At 37.9% G+C, this 18,321-nt stretch overlaps 1 protein-coding gene across 2 annotated transcripts; it reads right to left on the reverse strand.

The window, feature by feature from the left end:
* Window positions 1–1,242: 1,242 nt before the first annotated feature.
* On the reverse strand, window positions 1,243–17,948 carry LOC309709895 (phospholipid-transporting ATPase ID-like). 2 transcript variants are annotated; one of them, XM_082538835.1, is made up of 28 exons: window positions 17,264–17,948; window positions 16,223–16,307; window positions 15,937–15,995; window positions 15,425–15,538; window positions 14,974–15,072; window positions 14,795–14,856; window positions 14,612–14,684; window positions 14,444–14,514; window positions 14,276–14,358; window positions 13,362–13,520; window positions 13,107–13,195; window positions 12,763–12,956; window positions 12,443–12,651; window positions 12,299–12,342; window positions 12,054–12,219; window positions 11,667–11,855; window positions 11,434–11,549; window positions 11,160–11,324; window positions 10,210–10,321; window positions 10,017–10,122; window positions 5,622–5,772; window positions 5,176–5,359; window positions 4,829–5,052; window positions 4,550–4,633; window positions 4,185–4,430; window positions 3,169–3,307; window positions 2,753–2,883; window positions 1,243–2,613 (listed from the first exon to the last, which is right to left on the reverse strand). In XM_082538835.1, exons 2-28 carry the CDS (start codon window positions 16,275–16,277, stop codon window positions 2,350–2,352), a joined length of 3,588 nt encoding a protein of 1,195 aa, XP_082394961.1. In that variant the 5' UTR covers window positions 16,278–16,307; window positions 17,264–17,948; the 3' UTR covers window positions 1,243–2,349. The 2 variants fall into 2 exon arrangements, with proteins under 2 accessions (XP_082394961.1, XP_082394962.1); XM_082538836.1 differs by having other exon boundaries at window positions 17,014–17,948.
* Window positions 17,949–18,321: the final 373 nt, after the last annotated feature.

Genomic DNA, 18,321 nt, shown 5'->3' on the forward strand with positions numbered 1-18,321 from the left:
GTGCTATGGTCGGCATCATTCCAGCTTGTTTACATTATCGACCTTACAGTCACAGGTGAGGATGCAGAATTCACAGCCGATGTACAACAGTGCACCTGGAAATTGAAGATCCAACTATACAGTCAAAATAAGCTGCAGAGGATTTGTACACATGTCATCAGAGCTTTTCTGGGAGTGGGAATGTTAGTCAGTGGCTCTGACTCAAAAAAAAAAAAAGAACTCTAATTGGGCCTCAACTGTGAAAAGAGCATAACATTTGCCGGATGTCTGGAACGTTCTGGAGATACTGTGTGCCTATCAGTGAAATCTTGAAGAAGGGATTCCCTTGCACCCACTCGACAACCCAGAAAAGTGTCACAAGCGGACTGCTCCATAGAGTTTAAGCTGCAGATTTCTCACATGCAACAAAGGGATATAAACACCTAGTGCTATGAACAAACTAACCTATTATCATACATACTTTTCATACTACATAACTTTACATCCACACATCAGCAACAAGTCCATTTTTTGAATGTTTGTGGCAAAATCTGGAAAAATATGAGATAACAACTAAATTCAAACATTTTCCTCTAATTTATACATATAAAGACCACATCCTTACACCTCTTTTTAAACTTCTTTATCATTTGACAGAGCTTCAGTTTTGATAAGCATACTTTTAATTGCCACCAACTTGGAGCTTGCTGATCCTTAACAAAGAAGGCATCTGGTCTGTGTCCCATTAGAAGTCGAGGAACTGCTGAGGCATTATCCACAGTGAGCAGTAATGAGAATAAAACTGAGGGACCAGTTCTTTTACTGAGGGCATCAACTGTTCTAATCTGGTCTAAATGTGTAGATACAATGCAACAATGAAAACAGATTGATCCACAAGTCTGAGCTTTGTGATTCAACACTTCCTGATAAGTTGATAAAACCACACATTTATTTCAAAGAATTTCTGTCTTGGTTCATGTTGTCTTTGAAACAGAATTAATTATTCATTGCATAGTGTGTGACTGAAGTACACATAAGTAAATTCAGCAGGATGGGACAGATAGAAGTAAATAAATAAGTTCAACAAAAAGTCGAGAAACTAGTGAAATAAAGCTGTTGTCAAATTCATGTAACCGATGAAAGGAAACCTTGGCCTGTTGAGGGATACAGTCAGGAACTATAACAACATTTTCAACATCTCCAGCTGCGGAAATGTTTTGGTCTCGATTGATTAAGTCAATAAAAGACAGCAAAGTGAAAGAGTCAATTTTGAAGGGCTTTATTAATCAACACAGTGTGAAAACAGTGTATGAGTTCAGAGTTCACAATCCTTGTGTGTCATTAACTGCTTTTACTGTGTAGAGTGTCAACAAAGAGGAAGCTCACACATACACTACTGTGTTTTTCCATAAACAAATAAATTACAGCTCAACTGACTGCTGATGATCAGCTGGAACTAGAAAAAGCAATTTATTACTCAGAGAGTCTGAGCAAAGTCTTAACATGATGAAGAAAATTAATACAGCCATCCTGAACCATGGTCCAATGATTTAACAACTGTTATTGACTATAATCCACATCTGCTTGAAGCCTGGATTAGAAAATTAGATATCTGCTTTTTATACCAATCCCCTCTTCCAGAATTCAGTTCCTTGCTAAATATTTAAACACATTTTATTCTGGTTTTCTCTTTTAAAAATAAGGTTATGAAAAGGCAAAAAAAAAAAAACAGTTACAGAGATAAGACTAATAACTGGCTGTCCGCTGTGAACAATGTGACTGTAGTGGTGCCAGGTTAAGTTATACATTCATGAAGGACTGAATGTTAAATTATTAACACAGTATAATAATAATCCTCATGTAAATAACTACAGTGTATAAACTATACTAAACTATATATAATGTATAGTACAGTATTCAAGATCACTGCCTACACACACCTTTTTAGTATATACTTTGTATTAAAAATCAATAAAACTTCCTATATTTGTAATTTCTCAGCTATCTAGTTTGAAAACCTATTTCAAAACTAAGAAAAAGTAAACAAAACAAACTACATCTACCTTTTTTTATCCTAATCCACAAGCCAATTGTATTTGTAATGAAATTAACTAAAACCAGGGTAGAACATCTTTGCAAAATCTTCAAGTGTGCTTTAGAAACTGGCCAGTAATAATTCAAGTTGCACAATATGAAAATTGTACTTAATAAGTACAAAAATAAAAACAACCATTCTGAGGCAAACAACATTTTCACAGAGATATCAACATTCACACATTATAAGACACCATCTTTTCTTCAGTGCCAGGTTGACTCCAGTGTTAGGAAAATAAAATACTGTCTGTGTTTCAGTCCCTGTCTGCTTCGGTTTTAGGGACTGTGACCCTGTGACTCCTCAGCTTCCTCAGCAATAGTGCGGTAGTGCTGTGGCTGATTTTGAAATATGGAAGAGTCTGTCTGGGTGAACAGAGGAGTTCTCTTGGTGGAGCGTTTCATCAGGAATTTTCTAGATGTTACTAGATCACCGTAGCCCTGGGAGTGAGAGAAGGCGTAACCTGACCGAGTACTACGCCTTCTCCGTAAGCGACGAGGTGCCGGTACAGGCAACTCCTCTGTACGCATCTTATACCTCACCTAGAAAAAAGAAACAAGGGATTTTAATTTTTTTTAAATGTAGACTTTTCACTATGGATACGCTACTTTCTGGTGTACAAGACAAAAGGGTTAATAGAAGACAAGATGCTTTTACATGCTGCCCCAAGTGTTTTTTTACCTTATCATTAATGGTAGGACGAAGCTGTATAAATATGAAGCGGAAAGCAACAACAGGCAGGATACAGAGAACGAATGTCAGGAATATGGTGAGCCACACATTAGGCTGGTTCAGAGAGTTTCTTGTTGTGCCTGAAATCCAATAATGTCAGAATCACATAATGTTACAGTATTACAGTATATAAGAAAGTAACTTCACAAACTGCAAAAATGGATGATGAAATTTAAATACACAATCCCAGGATACAGCCAGCACAAATCTAACCTTTTTTGTCTAAATGCTAGTTCGCATAACCCTGTTTTAATGTACTCATGTCTCCTTTAAAGTACCAATATTTTAGAATAGAAAAAAACTTGATAACTTCATTAAATTAACATTAAAGTGGCAAACATACTAAATATAGTAAATGTACTTACCAATGAAGGGGAAAGAAGACGTGAACATATAAAACATGCCATTGCTGCACATGGTTAATGTGATGGAAAAGTAGGCCACCATGCTTCCCCACACAAAAAAATGGTTCACTGCTGTCCAGTAATAGGTGTCAAGACACAGCTGAAAAGTATTTACTTTTATCATTATTAATGTCCTGTGTACTTATTTCTTTACATAAACTCAAATTTAGAGACTGACATAGAATGGAAATGTTTCTGTTACAGCAGATTAGTCTGTAGACTAAGTAGCCTCTTTGTTAGGTACCCTCGGTTCAACTGTTTATTAACCAGCCAATCAAATGGCAGGAACTCAATGCTTTTGAACATGTACACGTGGTCAATACTACCTGCTGGAGTTTAGACTAAGCATCAGGGAGGTAAAAAAGCTAATTAAGTTACTTTGAATGTGGTGTGGTTTTGCGTGCTAGATTGGGTATTTCAGAAATTGCTGATCTACTGGCATTTTCCCACACAATTATCTCTAGGGTTTACAAGGAATAGTTCTATAAGAGAAACCATCCAGTGAGCAGCAGTTCTCTGGGCAAAGATTGTTGATGCCAGAGGAGAATTGACAAAATGCTTCAAGATGATAGGAAAGCAACATGGCAACCATGGCATACAGAAGAACAAAAGCATTGCCTGGTATCATAAATCTCAGTAACATTTAGATGGTAGGGTCAGAATCAACATTTGTATCAATACTTCAGGCTTTTTTTGAAAATTTGCCATAATGAAAATGAGCAGTTCTGCAGGCAAAAAAGGCCCAAAGTGATAATAACCGCGTGCACCTAATAAAGTATCTAATGAGTGCACATGGATTTATGGTATAGAAATGCATAAATAAAACCGTTAAATGCAATTTTTTCTCAAAGCAGTGCAGTTCACTGAAAAAAAACTGGAGGACAAATAATGTGGCAAAGTTTTGTGATTCTCTATGTTTTCACAATAAATATGTCATTTCCAAGCATGCCTCTGGTAACGAGAGCTGTATTTCTCACCTGTGTGTACACCACAATGAGCAGACAAGTCTGTGCCAATAAAGCAAAAGACTGATAGTCAGCAATCTCTTTTCCATCATCTCTGACTGTGTCATGCATGGAAGCCCATGGAATAAAAAAGAGGATTAAGGAACTGTAGCAGCTGTGCATTACACAGCTCACAAAAGCTTTCTTATTGAAGTATTGGTTCTTCTGGCCTGGAGCGTAGAGCTGAGGATGGTATAAACTCCAACGGTCATTTACATCCTGCACAAAACAAGTTTTAGTGAAAGAGATGAGAAAGCTCAGTGGACACAGAGACCTGAGTATGAGATCTGGTTTATGTAAGTCAACCAAAAACTGATAGTTAATTGTAATCTACATACCTGGTCAAACAGACACATGCCAAGGACTGGAAGAGCTGTGTAAACCATATTGTAGAAGGTGATGAACCAGTCCTCATAAACAGTCTGTGAACAACCACAATGAACATTTAAGTACAACATAAAGAAAAGGTGAATGTGAATCAAGTTATTTGTTTCATTTGTCCTGCATCATTTGAAACTTTTTTGCATTTCTCTCATTGAGATTGATAAACACTTTATGTCCCATTACAAAAGCTACTTAAATTACATTATAGTATAGTTACAATACATATATCTCACCTGTGCAGAAAAACCACAAAAGAAGGCGTACCAGAATTGGACAAGCGTAAAAGTGAAGTTCTTGTAAAAGAAATATCCAAGGAACTTGCACATGCGGATGTAGGACCAGCGGCCATGCACCAGCAGGAGGCGCTGAAGGTAACGGAACTGGGCAAAGGAATAGTCGCTGGACAGCACTGCCTGCATGCCTTCCTGCCCACTGATACCTACACCAATATGAGCAACTGGCAGGCAGAAAAGGAAGCAAATAAAATACACAATAAAATACACAATATCAGCTATATATTTCCCAGCTGGATAGTTGTAATGAAAATACAGCTCTGTATATTGGTGACTTCACAGGTTACCCTTTATCATGCTGACATCATTGGCTCCATCCCCAATAGCAAGAGTGACAGCCTGCTTGTATTTCTTGACCAGCTGAACCACTTGGGCCTTCTGCAAAGGAGTGACCCTGCAGCAAATCACTGTCTGACACATGCATGCTGTCCTCAGCAGCTCCAACCTCAAGTTCTTCTCCAGTGCAAAAGCCTGATGATGAAGGAAAGAATTGATGGAGTTAGGTCATCTGTCAAGATTCTGTAGTGCAACCTTAAAACCTCAAGAGAATTCCATTCATTTCTACATTCATCTCTAAGTTTAAGAAACATAAGAGAATCGGACTTTAAAAAAAAAAAACCAATATGTATTTTCTGATCACACAGTGTGACCTCTACAGGTCAACTAGCAGGGGATTTTCAGCATTTGCTGACAATAGTAATATTGCTAAAAAGAAAAGAAAAAAAAATCTTACCAGACTGTGCCCATTTATAATTAGTCCATAATCTCCATCCACCTTCTCATCCTGCATAGTCTCTGTCTTTTTAAGCCAAAACAGGCCTACTCGAGATTTAAACACAGATGGCTCCTCTGCTGCTTCAGGACACATTTTTCGTCGTGCATTCCTGAAAACATGAGGACAGAAAACATGACCTCATAAAAAGTTCACAATTCATTTGTTAACTATATTTTTCTTATAGACAACAATGAAGATATAAGATGAGCCTAAAGATTAACAGGCTAACAGTGTTTAATTTTAAAAAATATTTCCTATCCTCTTAATTGCCGATTTTAGACACATTTTGCCTTTAGTGGCCTCTCTTCTCCATTAAAAAGAGTGTCAAAAATATCTAAACCAACCTTTTGAGACGGACTGTATTTGCACACATTGTGTTTCCATTTATACAATTATTATTTTATTTTTAATTCAATCAAACATGCACAACGCTGAGGATGACTTTGGTTTGACTGTACTTGTATTCAGTCATCAATCAAACCACTCATCCATTTTGGCACTTATCAGCGACAGTAGTCTAAGTAGACATGCCAAAACCTCCCTTACAATGGCCACATCTTCTACCTCTTGTAAGTGCACAAGGAGGTATTGCCAAGCCAGCTGTTCTGAATCTCCCCCACAGCATCCTAACAAGAAGTCTGAACCCATACACCCTTCAGAAGTAGCTTATTCCCATTCCTTGTAACCACAATCTTAATTTTTCACATTACTACCCACCGTGGAGGAACATAGATGATGGTAGGAATGTTCAATCCCAACCTAGTAACCACAACCATGGCATGGATGTCGAGCTTTGGTTTTAATGGTTGTGATGAGTTATACAGAATTTACAGAGGGGTAGCATGAAATTATCCCTTGCCACCCCAAGTGCCACCCCAGTTTTGCATATGACAGTGTTGTTTATTAAAATAAGATAGCATTAACATTTTGAGCGTAGTTACAGTCAACGGTGAATATAAATGCTAAAACTGAATATATTGCATAGTGTTACCCCCCTCCACCATTAACAAATGGTTCAGCCCATAGCAGGACCGGCTTTTTTCTTGATTTAGCAAGCGATGCTTGCGATTGTGCCAGAGCACATTTTGAACTAGTGATGGTAAAATTTATTCTTTTTACTGAATCGAATTTTAATGAGTCTAGACCGTCCCATACAGACAAACTTGCCGTTTATTTTGCAAATCGAGCTCAACACTGCCCCTAGCGTCCTGGAGCACTTCCGTTGTGTTTTGGAGTTTGCAAGTGTTTTTGAGTTTGCAAGTGTTTTGGATTTTGCAAGTGTTTTGGAGTTTGTACGTGTTTTTTAGTTTGCAAGTGTTTTGGATTTTGCAAGTGTTTTGGAGTTTGTACGTGTTTTGGAGTTTGCATGTGTTTTTTAGTTTGCAAGTGTTTTGGAGTTTGTACGTGTTTTTTAGTTTGCAAGTGTTTTGGATTTTGTACGTGTTTTGGAGTTTGTACGTGTTTTGGAGTTTGCATGTGTTTTTTAGTTTGCAAGTGTTTTGGAATTTGCATGTGTTTTGGAGTTTGCATGTGCTTTGGAGTTTGCAAGTGTTTTGGAGTTTGTACGTGCTTTGTCTCTAGGGGCCACCGTAGGGTTAGTGAGTGCTGAGTGATTCGCTTACGCTAAGATTCACACAGTAAAGGAGGGGGTGAGTAGCTCAAATGTGCTGTTAGCATGTTAGCAGAGCGATGCTACCCAGTTCAGAGCAGAAATATTTTTGTTAAGATACTGGATGTTGTGTTTTTTTCCACAATTTTAATTATAAGCTAGATATATTTCTACTAATGAAATTAGTTTGCTAACAGCAACAGGGATGAGTCAGTGAGTCAGTTGGGCATGTGAATCATGATTCATGAGTCAGTGAAGTGATTCTCGAGTATTGAACGATTCGTTCATGATTCGTGCATCACTATTTTCAACAACACCATGGGAATTTCAGATTTCACACAGGTGGTTGGATGTTACACTCTGGAAATGGAATGATGGTGAGTGTTATTAACCCTCTGTGGTCCACGGACACGCTGCACCTCCAAATCACATGACTGATTTAAACAGACACAGCAACAAGCTGCAGCCACGCTGAGTCTCTATTTCAGCCCATATTGAAAGTTTTTAAAGTTTAATTACAGCCCAGTAAATCCAGAGTTATGATAATATATATAAGCCACGTTTTTTTCTATGTGTATGTGGTTTTTGTTAAAGTGTTTTCTAAGGACAGCGCAAAAACAGTAAAGAAAGAAAAAAAAAGCCACCTCTTTCGTGTCGGTGGAAAAATGTACCATGTCGACCAATTTTAAAAAAAGTCAACAGGTGGGTTTTGGTTGTTTAGGGAGAGGGAAAAGTTTTGGAAGTGACGGTAATGGCAGCGAGACAGAGCGAGCGAGTGTGTGCGAGAGAGAGAGTTTAGATGTGGGAGATTTGTGACGTTTAGTGTGGAGTGTATAGTTAGTGTGTTGTGTTGTCTTGTGTAGTTGTTCTGTTGTGTAGTTGTTGTTTTGTTTTGTGTGCCAGTGAGGGCACTAATGAATGTCACAAAGGCATATTGCATTGTAAACACTGTCACTAAGTAGAAACCAGCGGAGTGATACACCTCCTGTTGTCAGGCCTGCAGGTTTATCCCTGTGCTGTTCTCCTCTGTCTTCTGGTGGAAAAACATTTTTTTTACTGACACACATAATTTGCGACACCTGATTGTTCTCTCATTTTAGTTTTAGTAATATTTTTAAATGGTTGTACAAAATGAAAAAAAAAAGGCAGGTGTATTGGCTGCATTATTAGATAAATAGTTGTATATGTTTATAAAATGTACAATTTATATTTGCATTTCAAGTTATAAAAATTTGCTCAACATATCTGTGTTTTTTTTACAGTAAAAAAATACTACTAGTGTGGAGGTATGTAATAACGACAGGAGAGGTCTCAGTGTCTCACTCCAACTTTATTAACTGACTCTCAGAACTTCACATACAGTAAGCGCCAAAATCTCCACCCCAGCACTTCCCTTCAACTTGGGTGTGAGTGGAGCCACCTGGTGGTCCGCCACACTAGGATTTTAAGTTCTTTTTGTGATTTCAGATCAGTAATACTAATGCAGTACGTCAGTGAGAAAACAACTAAACTCAGTTGAGCTGAAAAGACTGATACCAAACAAGGCAAGGGGAAAAAATAAAATGAAACAATTTGAGGGTGAAATACAAATGTAAACTCAAAAGGACTCAAAAATGACCGGTTGTATTTCAGACCTCAGTGTGTTAATCCAACAAATCATGGAAAATTAGGTTTAAATTTTTGTTTATGACAGCGCAGATTTCTGACATTTGGTGTAATTTAAGCTGTAACAATGTGATTGTTTTCTAACAAAAAACAGTGTGAAACTTAAGTTAGACTTGTGTTTATAAATGAACCGCCCCATGTTGTGTAGATTTCTGGATTTTATACTTATTGGGCTACATATTTATTTATTATACAGGCTATACAGTACATAGAATCAAAACTCACATGTTTTATGTAACTAAAGTGTTTAATTATGTGGGATACAGACACTAATTAAGTTATAGACTATATTTATATGAAAAACATGTATACTTACTGCATTTAAATCATTTTAACCATGTGTAACCACCTGCATATGTGTGTGGAGAAAAAAAAAGACTTTGATTTTGCCACCCTATTTGATTTCTTTTCCACCCTCATGCCACCCTAAGAAAATTTCTCTAGATCTGCCCCTAAGTAAAGCAGCAAATTCTGATATACAGTGGTCCCTCGCTATAACGCGGTTCACTTTTCGTGGCCTCACTGTTTCGCAGATTTTTTTTGTGCAATTTTGCATGGTGGTTTTTTTTTTTGTTTTTTTTTTTGTTTGTTTGTTTCTTTAAACAGCACGTTGTGTTGTGCATCCTGATTGGCTGTAGACCACTGTCAATCAATCTCGTGCCTCCTGTACAGTAAAGAATGCGTTCAGCTTGTCAAATTTGTAGTGTTTGTTTGTACATTTTCTCCCCGACAAACACAACAATGTCGACGAAACGTTTTGCACCGGTTTCATTCTATTATAATGGACTTATTTTTCTATGAAGGTTTGAACTTGAAACAAGAGAGAAGTGTGAAAATGTTCATGCCTGTCTGAGAAAACTGTACAAACAAATATTGTAAAACAACAGCTACAAATTTATCTTACAGCTGTAGGAAAAGTAACTTAATGAATCAAGCCTCAAATGGTTGAGTTCCTGTTCGTGCTGTTCTAGTTAATTTAAGTTTACTGAAATTCATAAACTGACAAATTGCATCATTAATTGTATGATGAAAATGCCTCTGATTGACAGTTGATCCTTATCTGTTTCTAACCGACTCACTGTAGCTCCTCTTTGACTCCTTCAGCAGTGTTGGCTGAGACAACAAAGACATCCTTCATCTCCCCTCTTAGTATGTTACAGGAATAGCCAATGTTCTCTGCTGTCTCTGTTGAACAGTAAAATAATTTTCAATCAATAAATCTTAAATCTACAAAAAAAGCTTAAATAAGAAGAAACATAAAGTGACACTGACCTTGCTTATCTCCAGTTAACACCCAGATTTTGATGTCAGCTTTAGCCAGTTGCTCAATGGTCTGTGGTACACCATCTTGCAACTTGTCCTCCACAGCTGTCGCTCCCAACAGCTAAAGCCACAGATGTAGTTGTGATTTATACATTTATGACAAATTATGCTGGTTTCGCTGTAACATTAGTGCACAATCTAAAGCTGGGGTGTCAAACGAACCCAGGTGCCAGGATCAACCTGGCAAATACTTTAATCTGGAAACAACTTTGGAAAAAGGATGAAAAGGATGGCATTCTGGAGGACATTCTGGGAAAACAAACCACCAGAATTCTTCTGTACCTTTACACATTCACGTCTTACAATTTAAGCTCAAAGATTTATGCTGATAGATTTCTTTCATTTACTACAGAAGCATTTCTTATCATTGTAAATGACCATGGCAGACCCGATGGCATGAACATGATCTTCAGCATACTTTATTAACACTCACACGGTTGCTGTGCAAACACACACTGAGCTGCAGCTCTCCTGCTGCCAGCTCAACATTACCACAAAAACAACAGCATTTACCAGAACTCCTAACTTTTAAGCCGGCTAGGCGTGATTGCAGATGCCACGCAGGTGGGTCAATCGTCCCTGCAGCAGTATCGCAAACCACACCCCGCCACAATCATGTAAGAAAATCTGAGGTGTTGAAATTGAACTTCTTTTTTTATTGTAAGATATCTCAAGGTAAAATGTATAGTTAAACTTATTAACATTGACTGGAGACAAGCAGAGTTTGACTGGTCCAGCCCATTTAAGATGAAATTGGGCTATATTTCCCCCCGATGTAAAATTAACTTGACATCCCTGGTACGTATAATTTCTGGAAAACTATCAGTAGGTCATCAAGCAGCAAATTGGTCTGTCAGATGATCTAGCGATGTGACAAAGTTTTCAGCACATGTACTAACCATCATATCTTTCTCTATCTCTTCATAAAGTTCATCAAGTTTTTCTTCACGTCCCTCCATGGCAACACTGGCCTCATGTTGGCGATGTTTCCAATCTATCATGTAGGTCTTGTCTAAGTCCTTATATGCCAGAGCAAGTGTACGGAGGCCATCACCTGCATACTCCTGTTTTTGTTTGATAATCGAAAGAAGTCGAATGTTAAATTACATTAATTATATTAAAATTTCATTGATTTTAGCTTCAAGCTACTTTTATATGCTTTGGATCACTCACATTGAGGTGGTTAGTGGTTACTTCCATCAGTTTGTTACAGGAGGGGTGCAGTCTTTCAAAGATCATGGTGTCTGCACCTTTGCAGTATAGAGTCAGCTTCCCCTCTGGGCTGCGCACTGGAAGTGACAGGGAAAGTTAGAAAGTTTGACGTAATGCATGCAGAAAAAGAAATTGTCTATCTTCTGAATATACGAAGTATGGCCAAAATAAGTATGGTTGACACCTTATCTCACCTATCACTGACATCCTCTTCCTCACATTACTGAAGTCCAGAATGGCCAGAAGTTCATAGATGACTTGTTTGCCCATCTCTACTACTGTGATGGTTTCTGGTGTGCGTGATCGGAACACAAATCCAAAGTTTCTTGCAGCAGTCACCAGAGCGCCTTCATCAGGTGACTGAGCCTGATAATTGAGCTCTCCTACCAGGTAAAACAGAGATGACAATTTAATTGGCATATAAGGGTAAAATTTGAACATTTGCATGGTGGAGCACATTTCCATGTACCTGTATGTCTTTTATTGCACTGAATTTGGAGTTTTTAGATAGACTCCAAGAATATTTCGAAATTCTCCTGAAATGTAAATGAAATGAAGATGTCTTTTAGGGGACCCCTCACCCTCTTTCTTTTCCTCAGGCATAACAGTGTGACACAGGGATAACAAGCGGAAGAACTCCTGAGTCTCAGGGTTTCCACTTCTCACCATCTCCACCAGTCTGTGGTCATGAAAGCTGAACTTTGGATCAGCCAGATTGTTCCAGGAGAAGTCCACTCTCTCTGTCCTCTGCAAGAAAAGCCAAAACAACAAAGTTGGATCAATACTTTCTTTAAATAAGCTACACAATCATGCATTTTCCTCTCACCTCTGTAATTTCCACTCTTTCTCCAGAGAAGTCATAGAGGTCTCCTGAATATAAGATAAATATACTGTAAAATGAATCATTTAAACAATGTTCATGTTTCCATTTGCCTCTGTGACAACTTTTTACAAAAGCAAAGCTGCTCACCGTAAGCTTTTCCATTAATGGAGCACTTGTTGAAAGTCATGATGTTCTGTGTCAGAGTGCCAGTCTTGTCACTGAAGATGTATTTAATCTGGCCTAGCTCCTCATTGAGTGTGGTGGTTCTTGCCTGAGCTGGAGTATCATTCTTAGGATAGTACATCTTCCTGTCCCAGTCTATTAAGAAGCTGTTTCCCAGACGAATGAACTCCACGCTAACAATGTAGCACAAATTGGTAAAATTTCAAAATGTGATACATATTAGCACAAGTCTCAAGTGTTCAAACCAACTTTGGTTGTTTTTTGGTTTAATCATTTTTACTTACCTGACGTAGAGTGAAATTGGTACCACTGTGTTAAGGACAATGACATAAGACCAGAAGATGAGGAATGATGAGAGAGGAGCATCAATGCCCGGTTCACGAGGAAGAAACATAGTGAACACAGAGCCCTCATTTGTTTCCCAGATTGCATTGCCAATGGTCAAAATGGAGCACATAGATGCCAGGAAACCAAAGATCTGATGGAATAAAAACATCAGACTTCTTGATTATTCAAACAATATTACTCTTGTCACTCAGGTGAAAAACAAATCACTGTCTTTAAGTTCTATATCTATAAGCTGAGACTTTGTGTGACTTTCTTTGTATTTGTGCTTGTGTAAACTCACACATAACACCAGGATATTCATCAGGTGATCAATGCTTGTCCGTTTGAATATTGACTTCCCGCTGTTCTGCATCAGTTTAGTGTCAGGACCTGGAAAGGATTATTAGTGTCAGATTTTCTTCTGCACACCTTCGCTGCATCTCCTTCCTGCTCTAGTCTCTTATGTACAACTTCAAACATTATTATCAGAGAAAACAATAAAAACTAGACCAAAAAGAATCACTCAAGTTGTACACAGTTGCAGTGCACAGTGTACCTCCAAAGATGACCAGACCGAAGCACCACTCAGTGTTCCTGAGAGTACAGCCTCTGAGCAGCACTTTGTCGTTGTTCAAGGCATATCTTTCTCCGTTCAAAGTCAGAGTCCCTTTGAACTTGTCTAGACGGTTATTGGGAGGTTCACATCGCACTTCACCTGAGAAACAGAAATCAGTGTCAGCAAATAATTCTAAACAGTTCACAGGATAGTTAGAGGACAGCTCGAAGCAGTCTGTGTAGTCTCCTCCGACCTCTGGTATCAACAAGGGATTTTCACCTAGAGAACGGCTGCTCACTGGATGTCTTCTCTTTTGTGGACCATTCTCTGGAAACCTTACAGATGTGGGTTAATCCCAGCAGGTCATCAGTTTCTGAAATACTCAGACTCATCTGGCGCCAGCAACCATGTGACGTTCAAAGTCCCTTTAATCTACATTCTACCTAATTTGATAGCCAGTTTGAACTTCTGCAGATCATTTTAACCCTGTCCACATGTTAAAATGATTTGCTGATTAGATTAATTAGCAGGTGTGCAGGTGTACCTAATGAAGTGGCTAGTGTATGTAAACAGATCTATTCAAGTAAGCAACAAACAAACAACAAATAAATAAAACCCAGGATCTGCTTTTTACATTGGTAGAGAAAAGCAATACATGAGGATATGCATGGAAAGAAAGCGACTGGACGTCTTAAGTTTCAAGAAACGTAAAGAAGCCCAGTCGCTTTCTTTCCAAGATTCTTAGACTACCATGACCTGGATGACTGAAAACCTACACAGATGTGAGAAAATGTAATCGCTCAGTAGAAGCTTAAACACTCTGTTTGTTTTTCTCCCCTCTGACATTTCCCAATGACAGAACCAGGTTTCACTTTTGAAAATCAGACTGTGTGTTGTTTCATTGAGATTCTCACCATTAAAGGCAGCGAGTGCCTCAATGTTGTCTCCCAGCTCTCCAGTTATAGTCAGAGCCTGTTTCACCTTCAGATTGGTTTCTCTGGGGGAGACCAAGGAAAATCCAAGACAGTGTTAGACATTAGTTGTCAACCTAGCATACAAGCACCACAGTACAGCACACTTACCCATCTAGTTCAGCTGTTTCCACATAAACTAAATTAAGGGGCTCACTGCTAGACAGCAACAGAAGGTCTGCCTAAGAAATAAAAGCACTGAGTTTAGTTTGGAACTTACTTTTGAAATGAATTTCTTTCACTTGCTTCAAATCTTTACTATAGCCTCCCCAAACTTACTGTGATGAACTCATTATTCTCCAGTTTGACTATGTTCCCGACCTGAACATTCATCCATTTTTCATTTTTGAGTCTGTCAGGGAAGGGAACAAAGGCATACAACACAGAAATGAATCCAAAACAGCATAATTCTTCATACAAAAGGTATTCTTTTCTTTTTCATTTGGGTTTCCAAAGACTTACTGGCCATCCATGAGGACGTCCACCTTCCGGTTATTGACTTGTCCATCACATTTGTGTCTGTTCTGCTCAGTTGACACAAGAAAAAGATACTGTTTGCTTCCAAATCTGATATTAGTTCCTTATTTTTGGTTTTCATAATGAGCAGGATCTCTCTATTGCTAATAACAATTTCAACGTACTATATCGTCACTGGCATCTTTGACTCCTGTTATAGACAGCACCAATATCAAAGGGACAGCTGTGGTGAACCATGGCAGAGAGGAGATTTGTGGGATCAACTGTCAACACACACACACACACACACACACACACACACACACACACACACAGTTACATATGCTGTTTTAATACATTGATAATTGAGCTTTTAACAATCTGAAAACTGAAAGCCTTAAAGCTCATTTCAGTGTATGGTTTACATTAAATAATGTGTTGAAAAAAATAATTTGATAAAGAAGGAAAATATGTGTCATTTCTAATTTTAAAATCAAATTACATTTTAAAAAGATGGTGTTCAATGTGGAGTTTGAACTCTGATTGTTTTATAAGCTAGTGTTTGCATTCACATAACTATCTGCAGCATAAAATAACTATTTTTAAGCATGCAATTCATTCTGACAACATGTCTACCTGAAGGATGAGCAGGAAGAGGAAGTAGGCATTAGCGAGCCTCCTGAACTGCTCAAAAAGATTAAGTGGCAGGAAGGTGAAGATGTTGTATTTGGAGGTCTTGATGGCATTGTTCTGAAGTTAAAGAAATCGACAGAGGAAAGTTACATGACTGATGTCAGTTTAACAACTGACATCAGTCATGTAACACAGCAACAAGGTACAGTAAAAATCCTAAGATTTCTAGGATTTCACTAATAATTGCCTACAACTCAGATTTATTCAACAAAACTTTTTATTATTTAGCTACAATTTATGTACAACTGATGCTTTGTATCTCAGTCATAACATGCAAATATACACAACTTTATGTTCATTGAGTGGTAAATGCAAAGAGTTGTCTTTGTGACACTTGACATTTGTTGTTGTTGAGTAATCAAATCCAAACAAGCAAAGCATTGAGCTGAGGGTGTGTCCAAAGCTTCTCTTGTCATCTGCTGAATAGGCATGATAACATTTGTCTATATACTTACAGCATAGCGGAAAGATAGGTTGAAAGTGCTGTCATTAGCCCGCAAGCATCTCTCCTTCTCTGTGAGAGAGTAAAGCAGTCAGAGCAGGAGAGAGTTTATGCTACTGTATGTTACAGCAGTACTGAGGAAAGACAAACTCAAATTTAAGTTTTGCAAACATTTCAGAGCTGAAAGCTGAAATGTGCACTGCATGTCACAAAAATAAATAAAACTAAAACTGTGACAGCCATAAAGTAACTGAACAATGCAGTAAAGTAGAGCAAAGTTTACGTGCATCTAATCTCACCTTCCTTATTTCTATGTCCGCACAACTGTCCAAAGTATGACAGCACAGTTCCCATCTTTAACTCAGGTTCTCCATGTTTTATAACCTGGAAAAAAGTCCACTTTTCAGTTCTAATTAGTGAGTCATTTCAAACCAAATGGGTTTCTATATCAAAAGGTGAGGCAAGAGTGAGAGGGAACCAGTTAATTCCTGGAAGGTCATGTTTGTTTAGAACTGCGATCTAATGTTTAAAAATTAATAGAGAAAAGGTGGAACTATTTAATATGTACAGCACACCTTTTAAAATGGCGATGAGGGAAAGACAAAACATCCCAAAAATAATAATCCTGAGCTTTCACAAAGCCAAAAATATCTCTCCAGCTATAGGCAGACATATAACATTCACATACTTGACAAGATTTCCACCCCTCCCCACAATTTATCTTTGCTCCAAAGCTGTAAAGATACAGAGGCCTTTTAAACTCTTGGTACTGTAGTTAAACATAAGGTGCAATAATCCCTTACTACACAGATTAAGATAAAGATGTACCCTTGACCATTTGACTTGCCCAGTAATCTACCAATAATAATATGCAGGTGTTGTAATTTTATAGAATTTTACTGGAAAAATGTTTATCAGTGGGACATAAAGAATACAAAATGTTGACAATGAAATGCATAACAGCACAAAAAGTAATTAACTACCTAACTTTTCAATTGATACCTAATTTCTCAAGAAGGAAAAACAAAATCTGCGGAAGCAACAACTCATTCGTTGGCATGTTTCAACTGATCCTTCTTCTTGCACTCACAAAAATATTCGATCAGTCTGAATGATGTCAGGTTTAAAGGGTTCAGATTCTGAGATGGTTCCTGACCAAAAAAAAAAAAAAATCATAGCATCATAATTTTCTGAGTTTGAAAACAAATGAAACTTCGTCACATACCTGAAACAACAATATAACTTCTCTTGTCCCCTGGGTCCTCCTCACACACAGATAAATGTGTTTGAATAAAGAAGACAGTGAAAAAGATAAAGATTTTAACCCTCCTTTTACTTACGTCTTTGATAAAGCAAATCCCGGCCTTTGTCTATTGCCTGGAAAGCCAAGTGTCAGTTTAGTCCCAAACAGAGAAAGGAAGTTCAACTGAGGCCTCCACCAGGATAAAAGACAACAGGAACAACAGGTGAAGCATTGTAGTCGCACCTACACCAGAAGTTTCAGGTTCATACAGGAAGACCAGGGATCCCCTGCACCTAACAGCTCAGAGCTTGTGTAAACAGCACAGTGATCTTTGGACTTGGATTTTGAGTAGGTGCAGGACAGAAAAGGCAGTAAAACAACAGCAAAGGTGAAGTGCTTCAGCTAATCAGAGGGAATGTTATCATAATCATGTATGTAACACAACCTGCAGTGGCTGCACACTGTTCAGACTGAACAGTTGTTCAGTTTTAGCTTCTTAAATTCAGTTAATTTTACCTCTTTGTGACCATAAGAAAACCCTAGTAGGCTGCTTTTAATATAAATTAAATAGAATTATGTATTTAACTACTTACTACCAAGTGGTTATTACAGCTTGAAATAGGTTGACTTCATGCCTGATATGTAGATCCAGGGGACCTCAACATGACCCTCTTACTTAGTGTGGTTGTGTGTGTGCATGCTCTCTGATTGGTAACAACAAACTGGATGAATGAAAGCACATTTGATATGAGAGGACATGCAAGCGTATTAGGTTTCTAAATGGTCAAAACACGCTGCCAGAAGTGAATCTTTACAAATGCACATGGATGTTAACAAAATGTTACATTTCTGTGGCATGTTTGTGATAAGACATTTTTAATACAGTTTTTTGTGATAACACATACTTGTAATGATTTCTTAGATTTCTTCCCCCAGGGTGGAATGAATGTACAATATAGATCTTTATTAACTTAAAAAAGAAGAATTGGGTGCATGAGTTGAGTTTTACTTAGGGTTTTCTCTAATCCACACAGGGCCAAAGTATACATAAAGGCTCAAGTATATACATACACCCCTGATAATCCCTGGGTAAGTATCCCTTATGAACTTGTATCTTGACTAGATGTTTTTGGTAACAACAAGCTTCTGAGAAAA

The sequence above is a fragment of the Aulonocara stuartgranti genome, assembly GCF_965226115.1.
Source record: "Aulonocara stuartgranti genome assembly, chromosome: 7".
In the NCBI taxonomy this organism is placed as follows: Eukaryota; Metazoa; Chordata; class Actinopteri; order Cichliformes; family Cichlidae; genus Aulonocara; species Aulonocara stuartgranti.

Coding starts and splice junctions, on each gene's coding strand:
- LOC309709895 (XM_082538835.1), bottom strand. CDS start 16,277: ATGGGAACTGTGCTGTCATACTTTGGACAGTTGTGCGGACATAGAAAT. Junction 12,957..13,106: donor TGAATATCCTGGTGTTATGT/GTGAGTTTACAC, acceptor TTATTCCATCAG/ATCTTTGGTTTCCTGGCATC. Junction 10,123..10,209: donor GTTAACTGGAGATAAGCAAG/GTCAGTGTCACT, acceptor ACTGTTCAACAG/AGACAGCAGAGAACATTGGC.